At 60.8% G+C, this 19,202-nt stretch overlaps 1 protein-coding gene across 3 annotated transcripts in view; it reads left to right on the top strand.

The window, feature by feature from the left end:
* Nucleotides 1-465: 465 nt before the first annotated feature.
* The window catches only part of TET3 (tet methylcytosine dioxygenase 3), a 30,302-nt gene continuing 11,565 nt past the window's right edge, over nt 466-19,202 (top strand). Inside the window, exon 1 of one of the 3 annotated variants that reach the window (XM_054088763.1) lies at nt 466-908. In XM_054088763.1, coding sequence (XP_053944738.1) covers nt 708-908 — 201 coding nt within the window. In that variant the 5' untranslated portion in view covers nt 466-707. Of the gene's footprint in view, nt 909-6,055; nt 6,127-11,282; nt 12,117-19,202 lie in introns of those variants that run through there. The other 2 variants (XM_054088764.1, XM_054088765.1) reach the window with 2 other exon arrangements.

Raw genomic sequence — 19,202 nt, 5'->3', positions numbered from 1 at the left:
ACGACCCCAGACAAACAATGGGGATGGTGACATGGACCCCCCCAGCGACCCTACGATAACAACCTCCACCCGCTCTCCATCTCGCAGCCCCTCTGCATCCCCTTCAACACCCCCAGAGTGCACCCTGCCACCCCCCCCCAAAAATCCAAAGGGTCTGGGTGTCCCCCCGTTCCCCCCGAGCCCCCCAGTGCTGGCCCCGAGCCCCCCAGCCGGGCTGCGGGACCCCCGAGCTGCCGCTTGCAGAACAAAGGAAGCGGCAGCAGCAGCGCAAACGTGCAGCTCCGCTGCAGCTCACCCCAACTTTGGGGAGGGGGCAACTCACAGCCTCCTTCCAACCCCGCTTTCCTTCCCCCCCCCCCCCCAAAAAAGCTGTGCATACACTTAGCTCCTTCTTAACTCCCCCCCCCAACCCCCATTTCCAAGGGGGTGCTGCACCCCTTTTTATCAGTAAAGCTCTTTATATCTCAATATTTAAGAGAGGGGGGAGCGGAAAGTTGTCGGCGTGCGGCTGAAGTCGTGCGGTAGCGGGTGAAGTTGGGCAAAGCTGCGTGTTTTGAAGAGAAAAAGGAAAATAAAAAGCCAACCGGGCTTGGAAAAAAATAAGAGTGTGGGATTAGGGGGGGCGGCAGCACCTGGGTTTGAGGGGAGTTTGGGGGAAGGAGGGGTGGGGAGGCCATGGGGCCACCCCCAGGGTGGAAACAGTGTGGATGTTAAAAGTCGGGGTGACGCGAGTCTTCACTGGGGCTTCGCTGGGCTTCGTCTGTGTCCCCACAAAAGCCACCAGCAGGACGGTGACAGCGTTATGTCCCTCTCACCGGGTGCGTTATGTCCCTCTTGTCCTGCCGCGACGCCGAGGAATCCCCAAATCTAGTGTTGGCGAGATGGAGAGGGCTGAGGGGCTGCTTGAGGTGAGTGCTCCCCCAACCCCGCCATCCCCCCCTTCCCGGGACAACCTCACCTTTTTGGGGTGATTTGTGGCTTCTTTGGGTGGTTGTACCATCTCCGTAAGGAGTCGGGGTGCACAGGGAAAGCCCCTTCTTGGCTGGTGGATGGGTTTGGTTTTTGAAGGGTATTTCCACGGGAAACGGGACTTTTCTGCTGCCTTGAAAGCTGCTTTCTTGCCTTAAACACTCCCAAATCTCACCTCATCCCTGGGGTGACCCCAAACCGCCGCCAGCGGGTGGGTGGCAGCGGAACACGAGGGACAAACCCCAACTTTACATTGAATTGGGGGGGATTTCTTGATATAAAAGAGCAAAACGAGATGTGAAACCCACCCAGGTGCCATTGGGATGGGGGCAAAAGAGGTGGTGAGGCAGGAGGGGTGGGGAGCCAGCAGAGCCGTGCCCGGGGGAGCATCGCCAAGTAAACAAGTTGTGGCATTTTCTCCACCAACAATCATAACGCTTTCCTTCGGCGCAGCTGGTTCTACCGGCTGGGGTGGTTGTAACTGGGATTTCTGATATCGTGCCCAAACAGGCAGGAAGACAGGGGCTCTGGATGGGGGTTCTCCAGAGGGGGAAGGTGGAGAAGGGGAAATATCTCCTCAGGGTTTATTTTTAGGACCTTGCACTCAAAAAAATTCCAGCTGCTTTGGGGTTTTGGTGGTGTTCGGGGGGTGAGTGGCTGTCTGGGAGTTGCATCCAGCAGGTTTTGCCCTCGGCTGGACAGTGGGATGGGGCGGTGGGGACAGGTGGCTCTGACGGCGCTTGGCACACGGCGGGGTAAGGGGAAGGACTTTGCCCTTGTCGAGGCGCCACTGCAAACGGCTGATGGGTAGGAGCTGTGTTTTGGCACTTTTCCGGGGTGGACGTGCTAAAAAAAGTTGCCGTATGGAGCTGTGCTGGAGCCAGAGTGGTGGGATTCCCTCGGGAACCCAAGTGTCGAGGGGTCCCTGCCCACCTGGTCCTGGTGGCGCCAGCGGCCAAGCGAGGGGTGTGCCACGTTCCCACGTCCCGGCGCCTTTCCCGGGCTGGTTTGGCAGGTGAAGCCAGGAGCAGAGCCAGCCCATTTCCCCGGCACCAGTTCTGCCTGTTCCTCCAGCTCGGCCGGGCCTGGGAAAGCTGGCGTCTCCACTCACTCCTCCATCCTCCAACGCCGGAGCCGCTCCCTTGGGTTGGATTTCCACAATGGGCGATTTGTCCCCATCCATGAGGGTTTGGGAAGAGGAGGGAAGACACTGGACGTTTAGTCTTTGCTCCACTTCCCATTCTGCCGTGCTGCCGGACCCACTCCTGCTCCTCTCAGGTGGCTCTCAATGCCTTTGCCATTTGCATATCTAATCAATGTCTTGGGAACCCGCTCATCACCGCGGCGTATGACAAAACCTCGCTCAGCTCCAGGGAATTGCCAGTTTCCAACAGGAGCCGCCGAAACCGCCCGGCAAAGAGCGGAGCTGGTGGAGGGGAGAGCGCTTCAATCCATCTCCTCCAGCCTAGAGGGGACAAACCTTCAAGAAATCCCATTCCCGGCAGTAGTGGCCACACCGGGACCAGAAGCCCTCTCTGTTGGGCGGTGGTGGGATGCGATGCAGCTCAAAGTGTCCCCGGCATTGGGAAATGAGAGCCCCGAGCTGGATCTGGCAGGCTCTCGGTGCCAAACGCTGGAGATTAGGGATAATCTCATTTAAAGCATCACTGATAAAAAGTTACTAAATTTGTCCATCTCACAGGGTTTCTCTGGTGGGTTGAGGCGGGTTTCGTTTTCACCGGCATGCGATCTCCCCAAACCAGGTCTGGCGTCTCCAAAAGCGTGATGGGTGGGGTGAAGGACTGCCTGGGATTTTTCTCAGTTTCGGACGGTGCATCCCGGTGTTGCCCGCAGGACCAAGCCGCCCACCCACCGGCGGTGTCCTCAGTTCATCCGGAGCGATGCTCGCCGTTACCATGCCTACACTGAAAATATTCCAGATCTCAGCTGTGCCGTTAATAGCTAAAATGACTTGGGAGCAAAACATAGAGTAGATGCCGGCGGCCGTGCTGCCCTGTCCGGCCGGAGCAGGAGGAGGAGGATGGGAGGAAGGAGGCGTCTGCGTTCATTAAACCTTGCTGCGTTTCTTGCAGCACCTGTTGCGCGGCAGTGCTGAGCGCCACCGGGCAAAGGGGCTTTGCAGCTCACAGCGCCGTCAGGCAAGGTTGGGAATTGGGGGAAAACCAGTTTCCAACACCAGTTTATCCCGTGGGAGCTGTGTTGCTTGGAGCAAAGGTCAGACCCTGGTGGGCTCTGGCTTGTGGCTGCAATCGGGCTCGAGCACGGCCGTTTTGGGAAGAGCTCATGCAAATATCCCAGGGATGGGGATGTTGGGTCCATGGCTTCATCTTCTGCCTGGACGTGGTGACTGTTTAGTCCACCTCTCGTGCTGCCTGGCATTACAGGGGCATACGACTCCGTCAGTCACTCCTGCTGCTGCAAATCCATTTGGAAATCAGTTTTCACCAGGATGCTCTCAGGAAACCTTTGGGACCTTTGAGTTTCTAGAAGGTTTGCCGGCAGTTTGGCTGGGAATATGTGTGGAAAACCCATAGCGTGCTGGAGCATCCCAGGGACGTCACCTCTAAGCCCTTTTTCCTTCCCTCCACCAGCCAAAAATACACTCGTATCTTAGCCAAGACCTCAGGACAGGGCTGGGAAACCTGGAGCTGATCCCATCGGGGCTGGTTGGAGGACTCCAGCCCCGGTTTAACCCTTTTGCTGGCCCATTCCCACTGCTTTTCCCATGGGAAATTCTCCCCCTCTTCTCACTGGGCCTGGATTTTGGGGAGAAGGAGGCAGTCAGGTGACACCTGGGCGCTTGCATGGGATTTAGGGCTTGCAAAGCTCTAATGCTCCCAAATTAATGATGGCCCCAAATTAACAAGGACCCCAAATTAACAAGGGTGCTGGGGTTTAGCGGCAGGGAGATACTGGGGGAAGGCAAAGGGTGGTTTGGGGGATGCCCTGGCTGTGCCAGGGGCTCCGGCCCTCATGTTGCTGTTCCCACTCTCCAGCGCAGGCAGCAACTGCAGTTTCCCAGGGGCTTAATGGGTCCCATTACTGTGTCTATGTCCCCATCCCTGTCCCTATCTGTGTCCCTCTCCATGTCCACATCTGTGCCCCTGCCTGTGTCCTTGCCTGTGCCTGTCCATGGCCGTGTCCCTGTCTGTGTCCCTCTTTGAGTCCATATCCCTGTGTCCCTCCTTGTGTCCATGTCCGTGTCCCATTTTGTGCCCGTGTCCCTGTCCCTGCCCATGTCCATGTCTCTCTCTGCGTCCGTGTCTCTGCCTGTGTCCCTCTCTGTGTCCATGTCTGCCTCTGCCCATGTCCGTGTCCCTCTCTGTGCCCCCTGTCCCTGTCCGTATCCCTCTCTGTGTCTGTGTCCCTGCCAGTGTCCATGTCCATGTCCCGTGTACATTTTCATGTCCCTGTGTCCCTGTCCCTGCCTAAGTCTGTGTCTCTGTCCATGTCCCTGTGACCGTTTCCATGTCCCTGCCTGTGTCCGTGTCCCTGTGTCCCTGTCCCAGCCCCGTCACTGTCTGTGTTCCTCTCTGTGTCCATGTCCCTGCCCATGTCTATGTCTCTGTCCATGTCCCTGTGTAACTGTCCCTGCACGTGTCCGTGTCCCTGTCCATGTCCATCCCTGTGTCCGTGTCTATGTCTGTGTCCCTATCCCCACATCCCTCTGTGTCTCTCCATATCCCTGTCCCCATATCCCTGTCCATGTCCCCGTGTCCCTGTCTGTGTCCCTGTCCCTATTCCCATATCACTGTCCCAGTCCCCATGTCCCTGTCCCCCTGTCCCCATACCCCTGTCCTTGTCCCCATGTCCCTGTCCCCCTACCCCTGTCCCTCTGCCTCCCATTGCCATGTCCCTGTCACCCTCTGTCCTCATGTTCCCATCCGGGTCCCCATATCCCTGTCCCATCCCCACGTCCCTCTCCCCATATCCCAGTCTGTGTCCCTCTCTGCATCCCTTTCCCTATCTCCATATCCCTGTCCCCATATCCGTGTCCGTGTCCCTCTCTGTATCCCTGTCCCCATGACTGTGTCCTTGACCCCCTCTGTCCTGGTCCCCCTCTGTCCCCGTCCCCATGTCCTTGTCCCTATCCCTATGTCCCTTTCCATGCCCCAGTCCCCATATCACTGTCCATGTCCCCATGTCCCTGTCCCTGCCCCCATGTTCCTGTCCACATCCCTCTCCATGTCCCTATCCCCATATCCCTGTCCCTGTCCCCCTGTCCCTACGTCCCTTTCCCCCCGTCTTTGTCCCCATATCCCTGCCCCATCTCCATATCTCTGTCCCCATATCCCTGTCCCTGTCCCCAGGTCCTTGTCCCTATATCTGCGTTGCTGTCCCCATATCCCTGTGCCCCATCCCCATATCCCTGTCCTTGTCCCCTGTCTCTGACCCCCATCCCCCTATCTGACCCCATATCCCTGTCCCCATCCCCATATTCCTGTCCCCATATCCCTGTCCCCCATCCCCATATCCCTGTCCCCCATCCCCATATCTGTCCCCATATCACTGTCCCTGTCCCCAGGTCCTTGTCCCTATATCTGCGTCCCTGTCCCCATATCCCTGTCCCCCATCCCCATATCCCTGTCCCCATCCCCAAGTCCCTGTCCTTGTCCCCTGTCCCTGTCTCTGTCCCCCATCCCCACATCCCTGTCCTTGTCCCCTGTCCCATCCCCATATCCCTGTCCTTGTCCCCATATCCCTGTCCTTGTCCCCTGTCCCCATCCCCATGTCCCTGTCCCCCATCCCCATTTCTGTCCCCACATCCCTGTGCCCCATCTCCCTATCCCTGTCCTTGTCCCCTGTCTCTGTCCCCCATGCCCATATCTGTCCCCATATCCCTGCCCCATCCCCATATCTCTGTCCCCATATCACTGTCCCTGTCCCCAGGTCCTTGTCCCTATGTCTGCGTCCCTGTCCCCGTATCCCTGTCCCCCATCCCCATATCCCTGTCCCCATATCCCTGTCCCCCCCCCCCCCATTTCTGCCCCCGTCCCCCCGTCCCGGTGCCGGTGCCCGTGGCTGGGGGCGGGCCGGTGCCCGGCGGGCCCGGGGCTGAGGCGCCCCCCCGGCTGCAGCGGCGGCGGGAGGGAGACAAGATGGCTTCCTCCTGAGGGCGAGCGGGGCGGCGGCGAGGTGAGGGACCGCACCGCGCCCAGCGCAGCCCCCCCATCGGCCGCACCCCCGCAGCTCCCATTGCACCCCCTTCGTCCCACTTGACCCCCCCCCCCGCATCCCCCCCCCGCATCCGCTGCACCCCCCGCACCTCCCCCGGCTCCCATTGCACCCCCCCCCCCCCCCATCGCAGCCCCCGGCACCCCCAAACCCATCGCAGCCCCCACAGCTCCCGTTGCAACCCCCCCGCACCCCCGGCACCCCCGCACCCATCGCAGCCCCCGCACCCATTGCCCCCCCCCCCCCCGCACCCCCCACTATCCGCTGCACCTCCCGCACCTCCCCGCCGCCCCTCCGGCTCCCCTTGCAACCCCATTGCCCCCCCCGCGCCCATCGCAGCCCCCGCACACACTGCACCCATTGCACCCCGCGACTCCACTTCCCCCCCCCCGCACCCCCACAGCTCCCATTGCAACCCCATTACCACCCCGCACCCCCGCACCCATCGCAGCCCCCGCACCCATTGCCCCCCCCCCGCAGCCCCCACCATCCACCGCACCTCCCGCACCTCCCCGCTGCCCCTCCGGCTTCCGTTGCACCCCCTCCCCCGCACCCCCCCCAGCTCCCATTGCAACTCCATTGCCCCCCCCCGCACCCCCGCACACATCGCAGCCCCCGCACGCATTGCACCGCCTGCAGCCCCCCCCGCACCCCCCAGCTCTCATTGCACCCCCCGCATGCCACTTGCCTCCCCCGGAACCCTCCCCGCATCCTCTGCACTGCCCGCGCCCCCCCCAGCTCCTATTGCAGCCCCCACCGCACCCATCGCAGCCCCCGCAGCCCCGCACACATTGCACCCATGGCCCCCGGCACCCCCTCTCCACCTCTCTCACCCCCCAGCTCCCATTGCACCCCCCAAATGCCATTTGCCTCCTCCGCAACCGCCCCCCCCCCGCATCCACTGCACCTCCCGCACTTCCCTGCACCTCCCCCACAGCTCCCATTGCGCCCTCCCGCACCGTCGCACTCATTGCCCCCCCCGGCACCCCCCACATCCACTACATCTCCCGCACCCCCCACAGCTCCCATTGCCCCCCCGCGTCCCACCTGCCCCCCCGCATGCCCCTGCACCCTCGCCCCCCCATCCCCCAGAACACCCTCCTTGCACCCCTTGCCTACCTCTGCATCGCCCCCACATGCCCCCATGTCCCCCTGCATCCCCCCCCACATCCCCCCCACCCCTTGCATCCCCCATCCTCCCGCGCCCCCCGCATCCCCTGTATCCCCCGCATCTCCCCCATGTCCCCCTGCATCACCCCCGCATCTCCCCGCACCCCTTGCATCCCCCATCCTCCCGCACTTCTTTCATCCCCCCCATGCCCCCCCCCTTGCATCCCCCATCCTCCTCCATTCCCTGCATCCCCTTACCCCGTGCCCCCCGGCACCTCCCGCATCCCCTGCATCCCCCCATGCCCCCCCCGCCCCCGTGTTCCCCCCCGCATCCCCCCCGCACTTCTTGCATCCCCCATCCTCCTACATCCCCCCATGCCCCCCCCTCGCCCCCTTGTTCCCCCCCGCATCTCCCCACACTTCTTGCATCCCCCATCCTCCTGCATCCCCCGCATCCTCTGCAACCTCCCCCAACCCCTGCGTCTCCCCCAGTGTCCCCGCGTTCCTCCTGCTGGTGGGGGTTGGGGCTGCCTCCCCCGCGGTGTTTGCGTGGATGCGGGGGGAGGGCAGCGGGGCCGGAGGACAAAGCGGGGGGGGTGGAAGGGGGGCACCCTCCGCCCGGGCCCCCTTTTGGGGCAGTTCCGACCGTTTTTATCTCTTTCCTTTCTCTCCAGAAGCTCGGGGCGGGGGGGAGGGAAGTGAAGAGAGGAGGGTGGATGGGGGCCCTAACGTGCCCCCCCCATCTTTATTACCCCCCCCCCCCCCCGTCTTTATTACCCCGTTGCTTTTTGAGCCCTTTTGTTCGGTTGCTATTTTCACCCGTTCCCTCCCCAAAATGTGCTGAGCTCAGAGGGGCGGCGGGTGATGCAAACAAGGGCGACGGAGGCTCCCCGGGCGTGACGTCACCCTGACGTCACCCAGCCGCTGTCATCCCTGGCCGTGACGAGGACGCGGGGTCCGGCGCGGTGTCACGCTGGGGGTCGGAGGCAGGTGGGGAGAAAAAGCGGCTGCTCCTCTCGGGGGGGCTCAGTTTGGGCACAGTTGGCGATTTGGGTTATCCCGGTGCCCAGAGCGGCGTGGTTAGGACGCGGGCAAGATCCATCCGGCTGTGGATGCTGGTGGCACCGGGTGACATCCCCAGGGTCGCGTGCCGGAACGCGTGGCCGCCCCAAAGTTTGGAGTCCGTGGTGAGCAGCCGCGGGGCGCCACGTGTTTTCGAGGGATGGGGATGCTTTGGATCTCACACCCGGGATGCGCCTGCACCCGCCAACGCCGGAGCCGCCTCTGGATCTGCACAGATGCTTTGCCAAAGCAGACCCTTTCGTAGGTGACGGATGCTGGGATGCGGCGAGCGCCAACGCGGCCCCAATGTTGCGTTACGGTGGGGAGGGCTGGGCAGCGCCGGAGTCCCTGCAGGTTGCTCTGGTGGCCCCATAAACAACGCCTCTGCTCTTGGCCTTTGGCACCTAATTAGCTGTGACGAGGTTTGTTTTCCAGATTAGCGACCTGGACTCTTTATCGCAGGTAATTAAGGGGAGAGGTGGTTTGGAGGAGGAGCCTGTGGGACCTTGGGAAAGCAAAATGTCCCCCTTCGTATCGACCTTTCCTGGCGGGGCTTTGCTGGTCCCACTGGAGTTTGGGACAGGGATAGCAAAGCAATGTTGCGGTGGCTCTGGGACGCAAGGTTGTGCTGCGGGTCTGTGTCCCTAAGAGTCTGTCCCAGGGTGTCCCTGGCACGCCAGGAGTGAGTTGTCCCCATGGCATTGATGTCCTTGGTCCCCTGCCTGTGTGTGCTGGAGCCCCTGGTCCCTGTCCCCATGGCATCAGGGTCCTGCTTGTGCTGGGGTCCCCAGTCCCCATAATATTGGGGTCCTGCATGTGCTGGGGTCCCCGGTCCCCATGATATCGGGGTCCTGCATGTGCTGGGGTCCCCAGTCCCTGTCCCCACGGCACTGGGGTGTTTGGATCCCTGCCTGTGTGTGCCAGGGTCCCCGGTCCCCATCCACCTGGCGTTGGGGTCCTCAGTCCCTGCCTGTGTGTGCCAGGTTGCCCTGTCCCTGTGGCATTGTGTGTCCCTGTCCCCACAGCATTGGGGTTCCCGACCCCTCCTTATGTGTGCCAGTGTTCCTCGGTCCCCACTGCATCAGAGTCCCCTGCTCCCCTGTGCCAGGGTCCCCATCCTTATCACAGTGATGTTCCTGTGCACACTGGGGTCTGTGCTCCTTGCTTCCGCAGCGTCGTGGTCCTTGTCCCCCTCCCTGCGTGTGCGGGAGTCCCTGGTCCCTGTCCCCAGGCCATCAAGGTCCCCAGTCCCCACCTGCATCTGCGGGGCTCCCTTGTCCTTGTCCCTGTGACACTGGGGGTTGGTTGCCCATGTGCCAGCATCCCTGCCCCCCGTTCCTATGGCAATGGGGGTCCCCGTTCCCTGCTGCACGTACCGGGGTTCCTGCCGTGTCCCTCACTCCATGCAGGGACCCTTTCTGTCAGGCTGGCAGTGAAGGGGCTGGTGCCAAAGCCCACTGTCCCCATCTCTTTGCTGTCCCCACGGCGGCTGGGGACATGGGCTGGGACAAAAGCGATGCACCCCAATCCCAGCCCTCCTGGAGACCAGTCCCCCTCTCGCCGCCTCTGCCAGCTCTTTAATCTCCCTGCTTTGATCTTGGTGCAAGAGGGTGCCAGACCATTTTTGAGGATGAAAGAGCTTTTTTTTCTTTACGCGCCCCCCCCCCTTCCCGGGCCGGCATCCAAGGGGAGATGAAATGAAATGGGAAGAGGCTGAAGGTGAAACAGCTGCGATCGGCTCGGTCTCTGCTCCACATCTGCCTGCCACACCGCTGCCAGCCCCACAAACTGAGCTCAACCCCAATTTTCTTCTCTCTCTCAGGGCCAAACCCCCCTTTCCGCAGGCGCTGGGGTGCTCGGCGGTGGCGGCGCGTGGGCAGCGGGATCTGCAGGCAGGGCTCTGCCGGCTCATCAGAGAGAGTCGTGTTGCGGGGACAATGCGGCGTGTTTGTTTGCTACAGCTAAAATGGCAGTTCTTAAGGGGAAAAAAAAAAAAAAGAGAGAAACGCTTCTGCACATCCACAGTCACCGCATCTTTTGATTAAATTAGATTTTGCTGTCAAACGGGGGAGCTGGGGACCGCGAGCTCATGCGCCTGCGATTTCCATCGCAGCCAAATGAGGGACAAAAAAACCAAACCAAACCACCCCAAGCCCTGAAAACGGTGTAAAAAATGGTTTTGAGCAAGTTGTGATTGTTGCAGCCATCAGCGCAGGGGCCAGGGATGCTGTGTAATGACTGAGGGTTCGTCACCGCAGAGCTGGTGGCATGGTCCCGGTCACCACCGCCCCCAACGTGGAGGAGCATCCCGGGAGCTGCAGTTGGCAGCAAACGCCGTGCTGGAAGGTGCTGGGGTGCAGGATAGGGATGAGCTGCAACGGGGCAAGGGGCTTTAAAGAGGCTGAGCCTCTTAGAAACTCCAGTTGGTGCTGCGATTAAAGCCGTTGCAATTAAAGCCATTGCATTTCAGGCCGTTGCGCTTAACGCTCTACCAATTAACGCCATCGCAACCCAAGCCCTTGCAGCGGGGCTGACTTCTCCCACTTTGTCCCAGTGGGGATGCTGGCATGAAGGTAAGCGCTGCCTGTCCCTCGCTCCTCGCCTGCGGCTGCTGGCAGCAGTGCCGGCCGGAGCACGCTGCCTGCCCGCACATGGCTTTTTTTAGGTTTACAAACATGACGGCCCCTTGCACGCGCTGCTTTCCCCCTCCTTCCCCGTGAGTCATCAACCCCGTCACCAGGCCAGGGAAGCCGGAGGTGGTGTTGGCGCATCCCCCGCAATGCTGATGACCCCAGCACAGGGAAGAAAATCAAAATTTGATTTTTTTTCCCTTTTTAAATCATTCCTGTTCCTCTTTTGGCGAGCAAGATGAGGAGGATGCAGATGGCAACCGCGGCGGCTGTGCCAGCTTGCGGGTGGGCTGTGATGGGGTATGTTTGGAGAGGTCCATGGCACTGTCCAGAGGGTGGGAGATCCAAAACTCTGCTGGGTGTCTTGCCAAGCCAGCAGCTGCCTTTGGGAAGCCTCGGATTCCAGGCGGTGCTGGTTGGTGTGGTTCTGGGCGTGGGTGAGGTTTCAGGGAGGAGAAGCCAGTGAGACCCCAAAATGTAGGCAGAGGTGCTGGCAACAGCCTTGCCGTGCGGCTCCCGGGCCAGCACTGCCGGTGAGCGTGGAGGTGCCGAAGCCCCCGCAGCTGAGCTCATTGCCGGAGCCGGTTGGCGTTGGGGCTGAGGTGGCTGTGGTGACTCAGCAGCACCGGCGCTGACTCAGCAGCACCAGCCCCCGGGGAGGCAGCTGGGATGGGGGGGAGCTTTACATTTTGGGGGAGAAAAAGGGTTTTTTTGTTTTGTACAGCATGCTGCAAAATGGTTTTGCCAGTGCCGAGCCGGTGTCCGTGCTCCTGGCATGCGCTTTCCACCCTGTGCTCCTTCCTTGCACCTTCGGAAAGGGATTTCATCCAGAGGGGTCGTGTCTCCCACCTGCTGCGAGATGCTTTTCCCCATGGGAGACGGGTTGTGGCGGTGAAACCAGCTCCGGGTTTGGCAGAGCCAGCGTTTTCCCTGCTTCCAGACGGGGCAAGGCTGGGCTCCCACTCATCTCCCGGCTCCTGCCCGCCGGCCTTCGCGCTGCCAACTTGTCTGTGCTTGTTGGGTGAGAGGGCGGCGGCACGCACGGTTCTCCTCCTCCTCTGCCTAAAGGTCGGGCTGTGCGGTGCGGCGGCGGCATCAGCGTGAGGACCCCCAGGTCCTGGGGTGGGGGGACAGCGCAGCATCCCCCAGGTATGATGGGATGGGGATGGGCTGGAGCACAGCCGAGCACCCATGGGTGCTGGGTGGCACAGCCCCAACTTGTACCTGGTGGCCAGGAGGGTGCAAGACCCCCCTGCCCAAACTCGGGGGGTGGGAAAGCCTTGAACATTGGGGTGCAGTTTGATTCGTGCCTGGGCGTGGGTGGCTTTCCTCCTCCTCCCCCAAAACTGGCTCTTCCCCCCTAGTTTGCGATGCAGAGCCATCAGCGGGTGGAAATGTCACACGGGACTGGGGGGCCCTGCGCCCCATGCCGTGGGGATGCTGGCTGTGGGGCTGTGCAATCCGGCCCAGCCCCGCGGGGGCGGCAGGGCTGGGACAGCAAATGCTGCCAGGCGGGGTGTGGGGTGAGGCGAGGCCCCGGGACTTTCTCCTGCGGCCCACGCGCTTCCCCCTTCCTTCCTCCTTCCCAGGCAGGGCATTTCTCCTCCACAGCTCAGTCCCCTTCCTCCCCATCCTCTTCCCTTTCCTCCCCTTCTTCCACTAGTTTCCCTTCCTCCACATCCCCATCTTCCTCTTCTTCCCCTCCTTCGCCATCCGCTTTCTTCCCTTCTTCCCCTTTCTCCCCATTTCTCCCCACCACCTTCTTCCCCTTCCTCATTTTCCCCCTGCCCTCCTTCCTCTTCTTTTTCCTTTCCTTTCCTTTCCTTTCCTTTCCTTTCCTTTCCTTTCCTTTCCTTTCCTTTCCTTTCCTTTCCTTTCCTTTCCTTTCCTTTCCTTTCCTTTCCTTTCCTTTCCTTTCCTTTCCTTTCCTTTCCTTTCCTTTCCTTTCCTTTCCTTTCCTTTCCTTTCCTTTCCTTTCCCTCTTTCCTTTCCTTTCCCTCTTTCCTTTCCTCCTTCTTCCTCCCCTTCCTTTTGCATTCTTCCCTTTCTTCTCCTTCCCTTTCTTCCTCCCATTCTTCTTTCCCTTCCTTTCCCATCTTCCCTTTCCTTTCCCTTCTTCCCCTTCTTCTTCTTCCCCCCCTTCCTTTTCCTTCCCATCCTCTCCTTCCTTCCCCAGGGATGGAGCAGGCACTGCTCCCCACCAGCCGGCGATTTGGCTTTGCCCGGCCGGCCCCAATGCCAATCTGGTAGCCGAGCGCTGGCATGAGAGGAGCCAGCTGTGTTTGAGGAAAAAACTGCTCCAAGAAACAAAAATAGCACCGGGATTTTTGTTTTTTCTTCCTTCTTTTCCCTTTCAAGAGCTCGGCTCCCTCCCTGCCCGGCCGGAGCCGGCAGCCTGACACAGCTCTGTGCTGTGCCAAGCCTTTCCCCCTGCCCGCGCCATCTGGCAGCTCCCGGCTGGGCTCGGTGCCGCGGTGGGATGGGACGCCCTAGTGGGAACACACGCTGTGGCTTGGCCACGGCAGCTTGTTTCCCGAAAGCTGCTCCAGTGGGAGCATCCGCTGGCGCGTCGCTCGCCTGTGCCTGGTGCTGAGCTTCCCTGCTCCAAACATCCCTTCCCTGAGCGACTCACCCCCCAACATCTTCACCCGACCATCCCTGCTCCAAGCATCCCTCCCCAAGCACCGCTTCCAGGAGTGTTCCTGTCCTGAGCATCCTGATCCCAAGCATCCCTTCCCCCGCATTCGCTCCCTAAACATCCCTGCTGTACCCCCTCCAAAGGGGAAAACCATTTTCCTGAGCCGGTGCGGTGGGTGCCGTGAGCCGGTGCTGTGGCTGCCCCGTCCAGGGAAAGTCAGGGTTTCCCAGATTTCCTTTATTTCCCATGTTTGGGGGCATTGAGAGTGGATTTGGGGCATCTGCAGCGTTCAGCTTCTCTCTGGCATCCCCCATGGTGTGGGTTGGGGCCAGAATGGGTGTTTCCATCTCCTGGGGTTGGTGATGCCCTCGGAGCATCGATCCCAGGGGAGATTTGAGTTGAGCGGCATCTCAGACCCCGGCAAAGCCCCTTGGCGGCACCGGCCGGGTGGTTGGTTACGGTAGTGTGTCCCACGCTCGGTGTGCTCTGGCCAGACCCCGCGGTGCCCCCACACCCTTGTCCTGGTGAGGTTCCCCAGCGCTGCTGCCAGAGGAGGAAACAAGGAGGATGGAGATGGGAACAAAAGATCCCACATGTTCCTCGGGAGCTCCTGGCGCCGGTGGGGCGCTGGGGTGGGAGCCGGGCGCGGGGCTGTGTGGTGTTCACTTGGCTCATCGTACTCCGGTGAGAAGGAACAGGAGGGGCAATAGTTGCCCCAGCGCCATCCGGAGCGGGGTTACGGCTACCGGGATCCCCAGTAGCGCTTCCAGGGCTCGCGTAAAGCAGAGCTGGGTTTCCCGTGGCGTAAATCAGCTCAGCTCCTTTGGCATCGGCGCTATTCCGGCTTTTCTCTGGGCTAAATGAGGACAGGAGTGAGCGGCTCAGACCTAGCGCTGGGGTCAGCCGGGGCCATGGAAACAGCTTGGAAAACAAGGCAGGAGAGGCAGCCGTGGTGGCCTGCGGTGCCGGGAGGCAGTGGGGCTGTGAGCTGGTGCGGTGGGTGCCGTGAGCAGGTGTGGGTGCCGTGAGTTGGTGCGGTGGGTGCCGTGAGCCGGTATAGCGGGTGCCATGAGGTGGTGTGGTGGGTGCTGTAAGCCAGTATGGTGGGTGCCCCAGATGGGGACACAGTTGGGGGCTATTGTGGTTCCATCTCGGCACTTGGGTTTCCCACATTTCCTTTACTTTCCATGTCTGGGGACGTTAAGCATGGATTTGGGGATCTGCACTGTTTGGCTCCTCCCTGGCATCCCCGTGGCGTGGGTTGAGGTCGGCGGTCGCGGTGATGCCCCCAGGAGCATCAGTCCCAGGGGAGATTTGATTTCAGCGGCATCTCAGACCCCGAGAAAGCCCCTCAGTGGCACCAGCTGGATGGTTGGTTACCGTAGAGTGACCCACACCCGGGGTACGCCAGACAGACCCCCCAGCCCCTCGGCCCGGCGAGGATCCCCGGAGCTGCTGCCAGAGGAGGAAAACCACAAGCTGAGCGCCGGGGCTGGCCGGGCTCCACTGGCGTGCGCGGGGCCAGCAGCCAAAGCTGCTCCTGCCTCTTGGCCGGCCCGTGCCGCCGGCTGGCAGCGGCACTGCTGACCTTCCGAGCACCCCACAGCCCAGCACACCGCGCTGGAAGTCCCCCCGCCACCCAGATGCCACCAGAAAGGAGTCAGCCTCCCTGCCGGCGCGGTCCAAGCCTTCGGCCGCTCTGCTCCGGCTCCCAAATTCCGTGATTTTCATCAAACTGAGCATTTTTTTGCCACGGGACAACACCAAGCGGCATCTTCTGAGCCACTTTGCATGCACTGAGTTGCTCTGTTCTCTGCGGCTGAGCCATCTAGCTTGTGCTGAGGCATTTTATAACCCCCCGAATATTCCTGCAGGGAATTCGTGGGTGCCCAGCAGGTGTTTTGGGGGGATAAGGGTGTAAAACCTGTACCCTTGTGGGCTTTGGGTTGCATTGGCTTGAGGTTGAAAGTCATAATTTGACCCGTAGCTCTGTGGGGTGTGGAATATGGGGGCTTCTGGGGCTGTCGGCTGCAGAGATTGCTGGATCTGTAGGGTCCTGGGGGTATGGATTGTGTAGGGTTGCTGGGCTGGGCAGGGCTGGGTGTGCAGAAGAGTTGCTGGGTCTGTGGAGTTGTTTGGTCTGTAGGGCTGCTGGATCTATGGGGCTGCTGGATCTGTAGGACTGCTGGATCTATGGGGCTGCTGGATCTGTAGGACTGCTGGGTCTGTAGGGCTGCTGGGTCTATAGGGCTGCTGGATCTATGGGGCTGCTGGATCTATAGGGCTGCTGGGTCTATAGGGCTGCTGGATCTATAGGGCTGCTGGATCTATGGGGCTGCTGGATCTGTAGGGCTGCTGGATCTATGGGGCTGCTGGATCTATGGGGCTGCTGGGTCTATGGGGCTGCTGGGTCTATAGGGCTGCTGGATCTATGGGGCTGCTGGGTCTATGGGGCTGCTGGGTCTGTAGGGCTACTGGGTCTGTAGGGCTACTGGGTCTATAGGGCTGCTGGATCTATGGGGGTGCTGGATCTGTGGGGCTGCTGGGTCTATAGGGCTGCTGGGTCTATGGAGGTGCTGGATCTATGGGGCTGCTGGGTCTATAGGGCTGCTGGGTCTATGGAGGTGCTGGATCTGTAGGGCTGCTGGGTCTATGGAGGTGCTGGGTCTATAGGGGTGCTGGGTCTATAGGGCTGCTGGATGTATACGTTCCTGGATATAAAGAAGTTCTGGATATACAGGGTTACTGGGTGTATTAAATTCCTGATTATTGGGCTACTCGGTGTATGAGGCTGCCGGTTCCACCAGGCTGCCGGAGCTATTGGTTCCTGAGGATACGGCACTGCTGGATCTATAGGTTCCTGAGGATCTGGGATTGCCAGAGCTATAGGTTCCTGAGGATCTGGGATTGCTGGCTGTGGAGGACTGTTGGATGTATAAGGTTGCTGAATATGCAGGTTGCTGAAGATGTGGGTCACTGGAACTATAGGACAATGGGCTCTGTAGGGCAGAGGGGTCTATAGGGTAGAAAGATCTATAGGGTAGCAGAATCTATAGGGCAGAGGGCTCTCTAGGGCAGTGGGCTCTATGTGGCAGGGGGCTCTCTAGGGCAGGGGGCTCTATGGGGCAGTGGGCTCTCTGGGGCAGTGGGCTCTATGGGGCAGGGGGCTCTTTGGGGCAGTGGGCTCTATGGGGCAGGGGGCTCTTTGGGGCAGTGGGCTCTATGGGGCAGGGGGCTCTCTAGGGCAGTGGGCTCTATGGGGCAGTGGGCTTTATAGGGCAGCGGGCTCTCTAGGGCAGGGGGCTCTCTAGGGCAGTGGGCTCTATGGGGCAGGGGGCTCTATGGGGCAGTGGGCTCTCTGGGGCAGTGGGCTCTATAGGGCAGGGGGCTCTGTAGGGCAGTGGGCTCTATGGCGCAGGGGGCTCTATGGGGCAGGGGGCTCTATAGGGCAGGGGGCTCTATGGGGCAGGGGGCTCTATAGGGCAGGGGCCTCTATGGGGCAGCAGATCTATAGGGCCGCACCGTAGCTGGCCGAGCTGTGTCCGTCGATTCCTGCCAGCTCGTGGGGCCACGATCCCCCCCCGTGTCCCCACTGTGGGACCCCACGGCTGTGGGGCCGCCGTGGGGCCCGCGTCCGTCCGTCCGACCCTACGTGCGCGCAGCGCTGGGGCCAATGGCTCCTCCAGCTGGGTTTGCAGGGGGCGGGGAGGGCCGGGGCGGCTGAGACTCCAACAACTCGTTTCGCCTTTCATCCCCGCACCGTCCTGCCATCTCCTGCGGCTTCGCCTCCCGCCCCGCACACGTAAGTGCTGCCCGGCCAGAGCCGTGCCCGAATGCGGCCCTGTGCCCGCTGGGCTCTGCCGCCGCTCGCCGCGGTACCAGCAGCTCCACACTCTTCCCAGGGAGCTCAGCCCAGGCTGGAAACCTTCCAAACCGGGCTCTGCGTGTGTGGTTATTTTATTTTTGCCTCCCTTTCCTCTGTTTAAGGCATTTAAAACGAAGGAAAAAATAAAAAAGAGGAAAAACAGATTAAAATGAAATACATTTTCATCCTCAGGGGATTTTTTTTTCTGCCTTTTTTAGCAGCAGGAGAATGCAGGAGCTGCTCTAACCCAAGCCCGAGCACTTGGGTTTCTCTTTATTTTGATGTCTCCCCCTCCCCAGCTTTTCCACTTTCCCCGGTGCGAACGCGGGAGCTTTGGGGAAAACGAGGACAAGGAGCCCACGGCAGCGATGGAGGGAATTCTGTGGATGCTGCCGGAGCACGGTGGGATGGGGAGGGGGGTCGGTTTTCAGGGAGAAGCCGCGAGGTCTTTCCATCTCCTGGTCCACAGGGCCAGGAACAAAAGAAGCCGGATGAGAGAGGCAGGGAAAAAAGAATATTGTTTTATATCGAGGATATATTTTTTCCCCCATGGATTTGGGGGAGGTTGGAGCTCTCAGATTAACCCTTCAGTGGCCGTGGGGATGCTCACTCCTGCCTTGCGTGCTGGTCACAGGCTGAGCTGTTTTCCTGCCTCCCCAGCCTGGGTCAATAACCCAGTTTATGGGATGGAGCAGCCCAAGGTGCCGCTTTCGGGGTCCCCGCCACAGGTTCCCCCCCAGGGAACCCCTGGGGCTAGCGGCTGGTCTCCACCCATAGCAAAACAGGTTTGGCATCGTTCCTCGGAGCTGGCGTCACCGCCGCGGTGCCAGGGATGCTTCAGGGGCCGAGTGTGTTCCCCTCGAGGACTTGGAGAGGGCTTGGGATGTTTTGCTCTCTGCCCCTGCATGCGGCTTGGGGAAAAACCTTTTGGCTGTGGAGGAGGAGGATGGTGTAGGAAGAACGGGTGAGGCTGTTTCTCCCCTGGTTTGCCAAGGAGAGTGGAGGCGGTGCATTGTCCCCACCCTGCCCAGGCAGCTGTTTTGCCGGCATGCGGCACAAACTGGCGGCCAAGCACTTGCTCCCCAGACCTGATGGACTGGTCCCAGCACTCGCAGCTCCATCGCTTGGCTCCAGGGATGCTGGAAGAGACCAAAGCTGGAGCCTCTATAAAGCCGTGGCACCATCAGCGTGAGACCTGTGCCAAAGTGAGGCCACAGTGATTTTCCCCGGCACTGTGCTCCCCTGTGAGATTTCACCCCTGGGGAAGGAGGATTTTTTGGGACATAACCGTGCTGGGAGTGGTTCCACACCAATTTTGCCAGGGTTTCACCACAGTCAGCATTGTGCTTGTCTTTGACATAGAAATCAGCCTTGTTTGTGCATGTGGCTTCTCTCACCTATGCCAAAACCATGGACCTAGGGGCGGCTGAAGGGTTAAACGCAACTCTGCTGCCAACAGCCACACACTGACAGCTTGCTCACACACCGAGTACAACTTCGGGGTCTCCCAACAAGTCTGGGCTGTGGATCCTCCCCGTGAGCCAGTGCCGGCACCGTCCGGAGGCAGAAAGCTCTGCCCACAGCCTTCACTTGCTCTGTCGTGTTTTTTTCCAGCCACCTTTGCTGTATTTTTAGCTCGCAGGAAGCTCCCTCTGGTTTTCGGCAAACTGCTAAATGCACCGCCAGCGCCTGGCAACCCGGCCACCGGAGCACCGAAATCCCCACCACTGCG

The sequence above is a fragment of the Cuculus canorus genome, chromosome 26, assembly GCF_017976375.1.
Source record: "Cuculus canorus isolate bCucCan1 chromosome 26, bCucCan1.pri, whole genome shotgun sequence".
Lineage (NCBI taxonomy): Eukaryota > Metazoa > Chordata > Aves > Cuculiformes > Cuculidae > Cuculus > Cuculus canorus.
The sequence above is the reverse complement of the archived record's forward strand: the minus strand, read 5'-3'. Positions and strand labels throughout refer to the sequence as shown.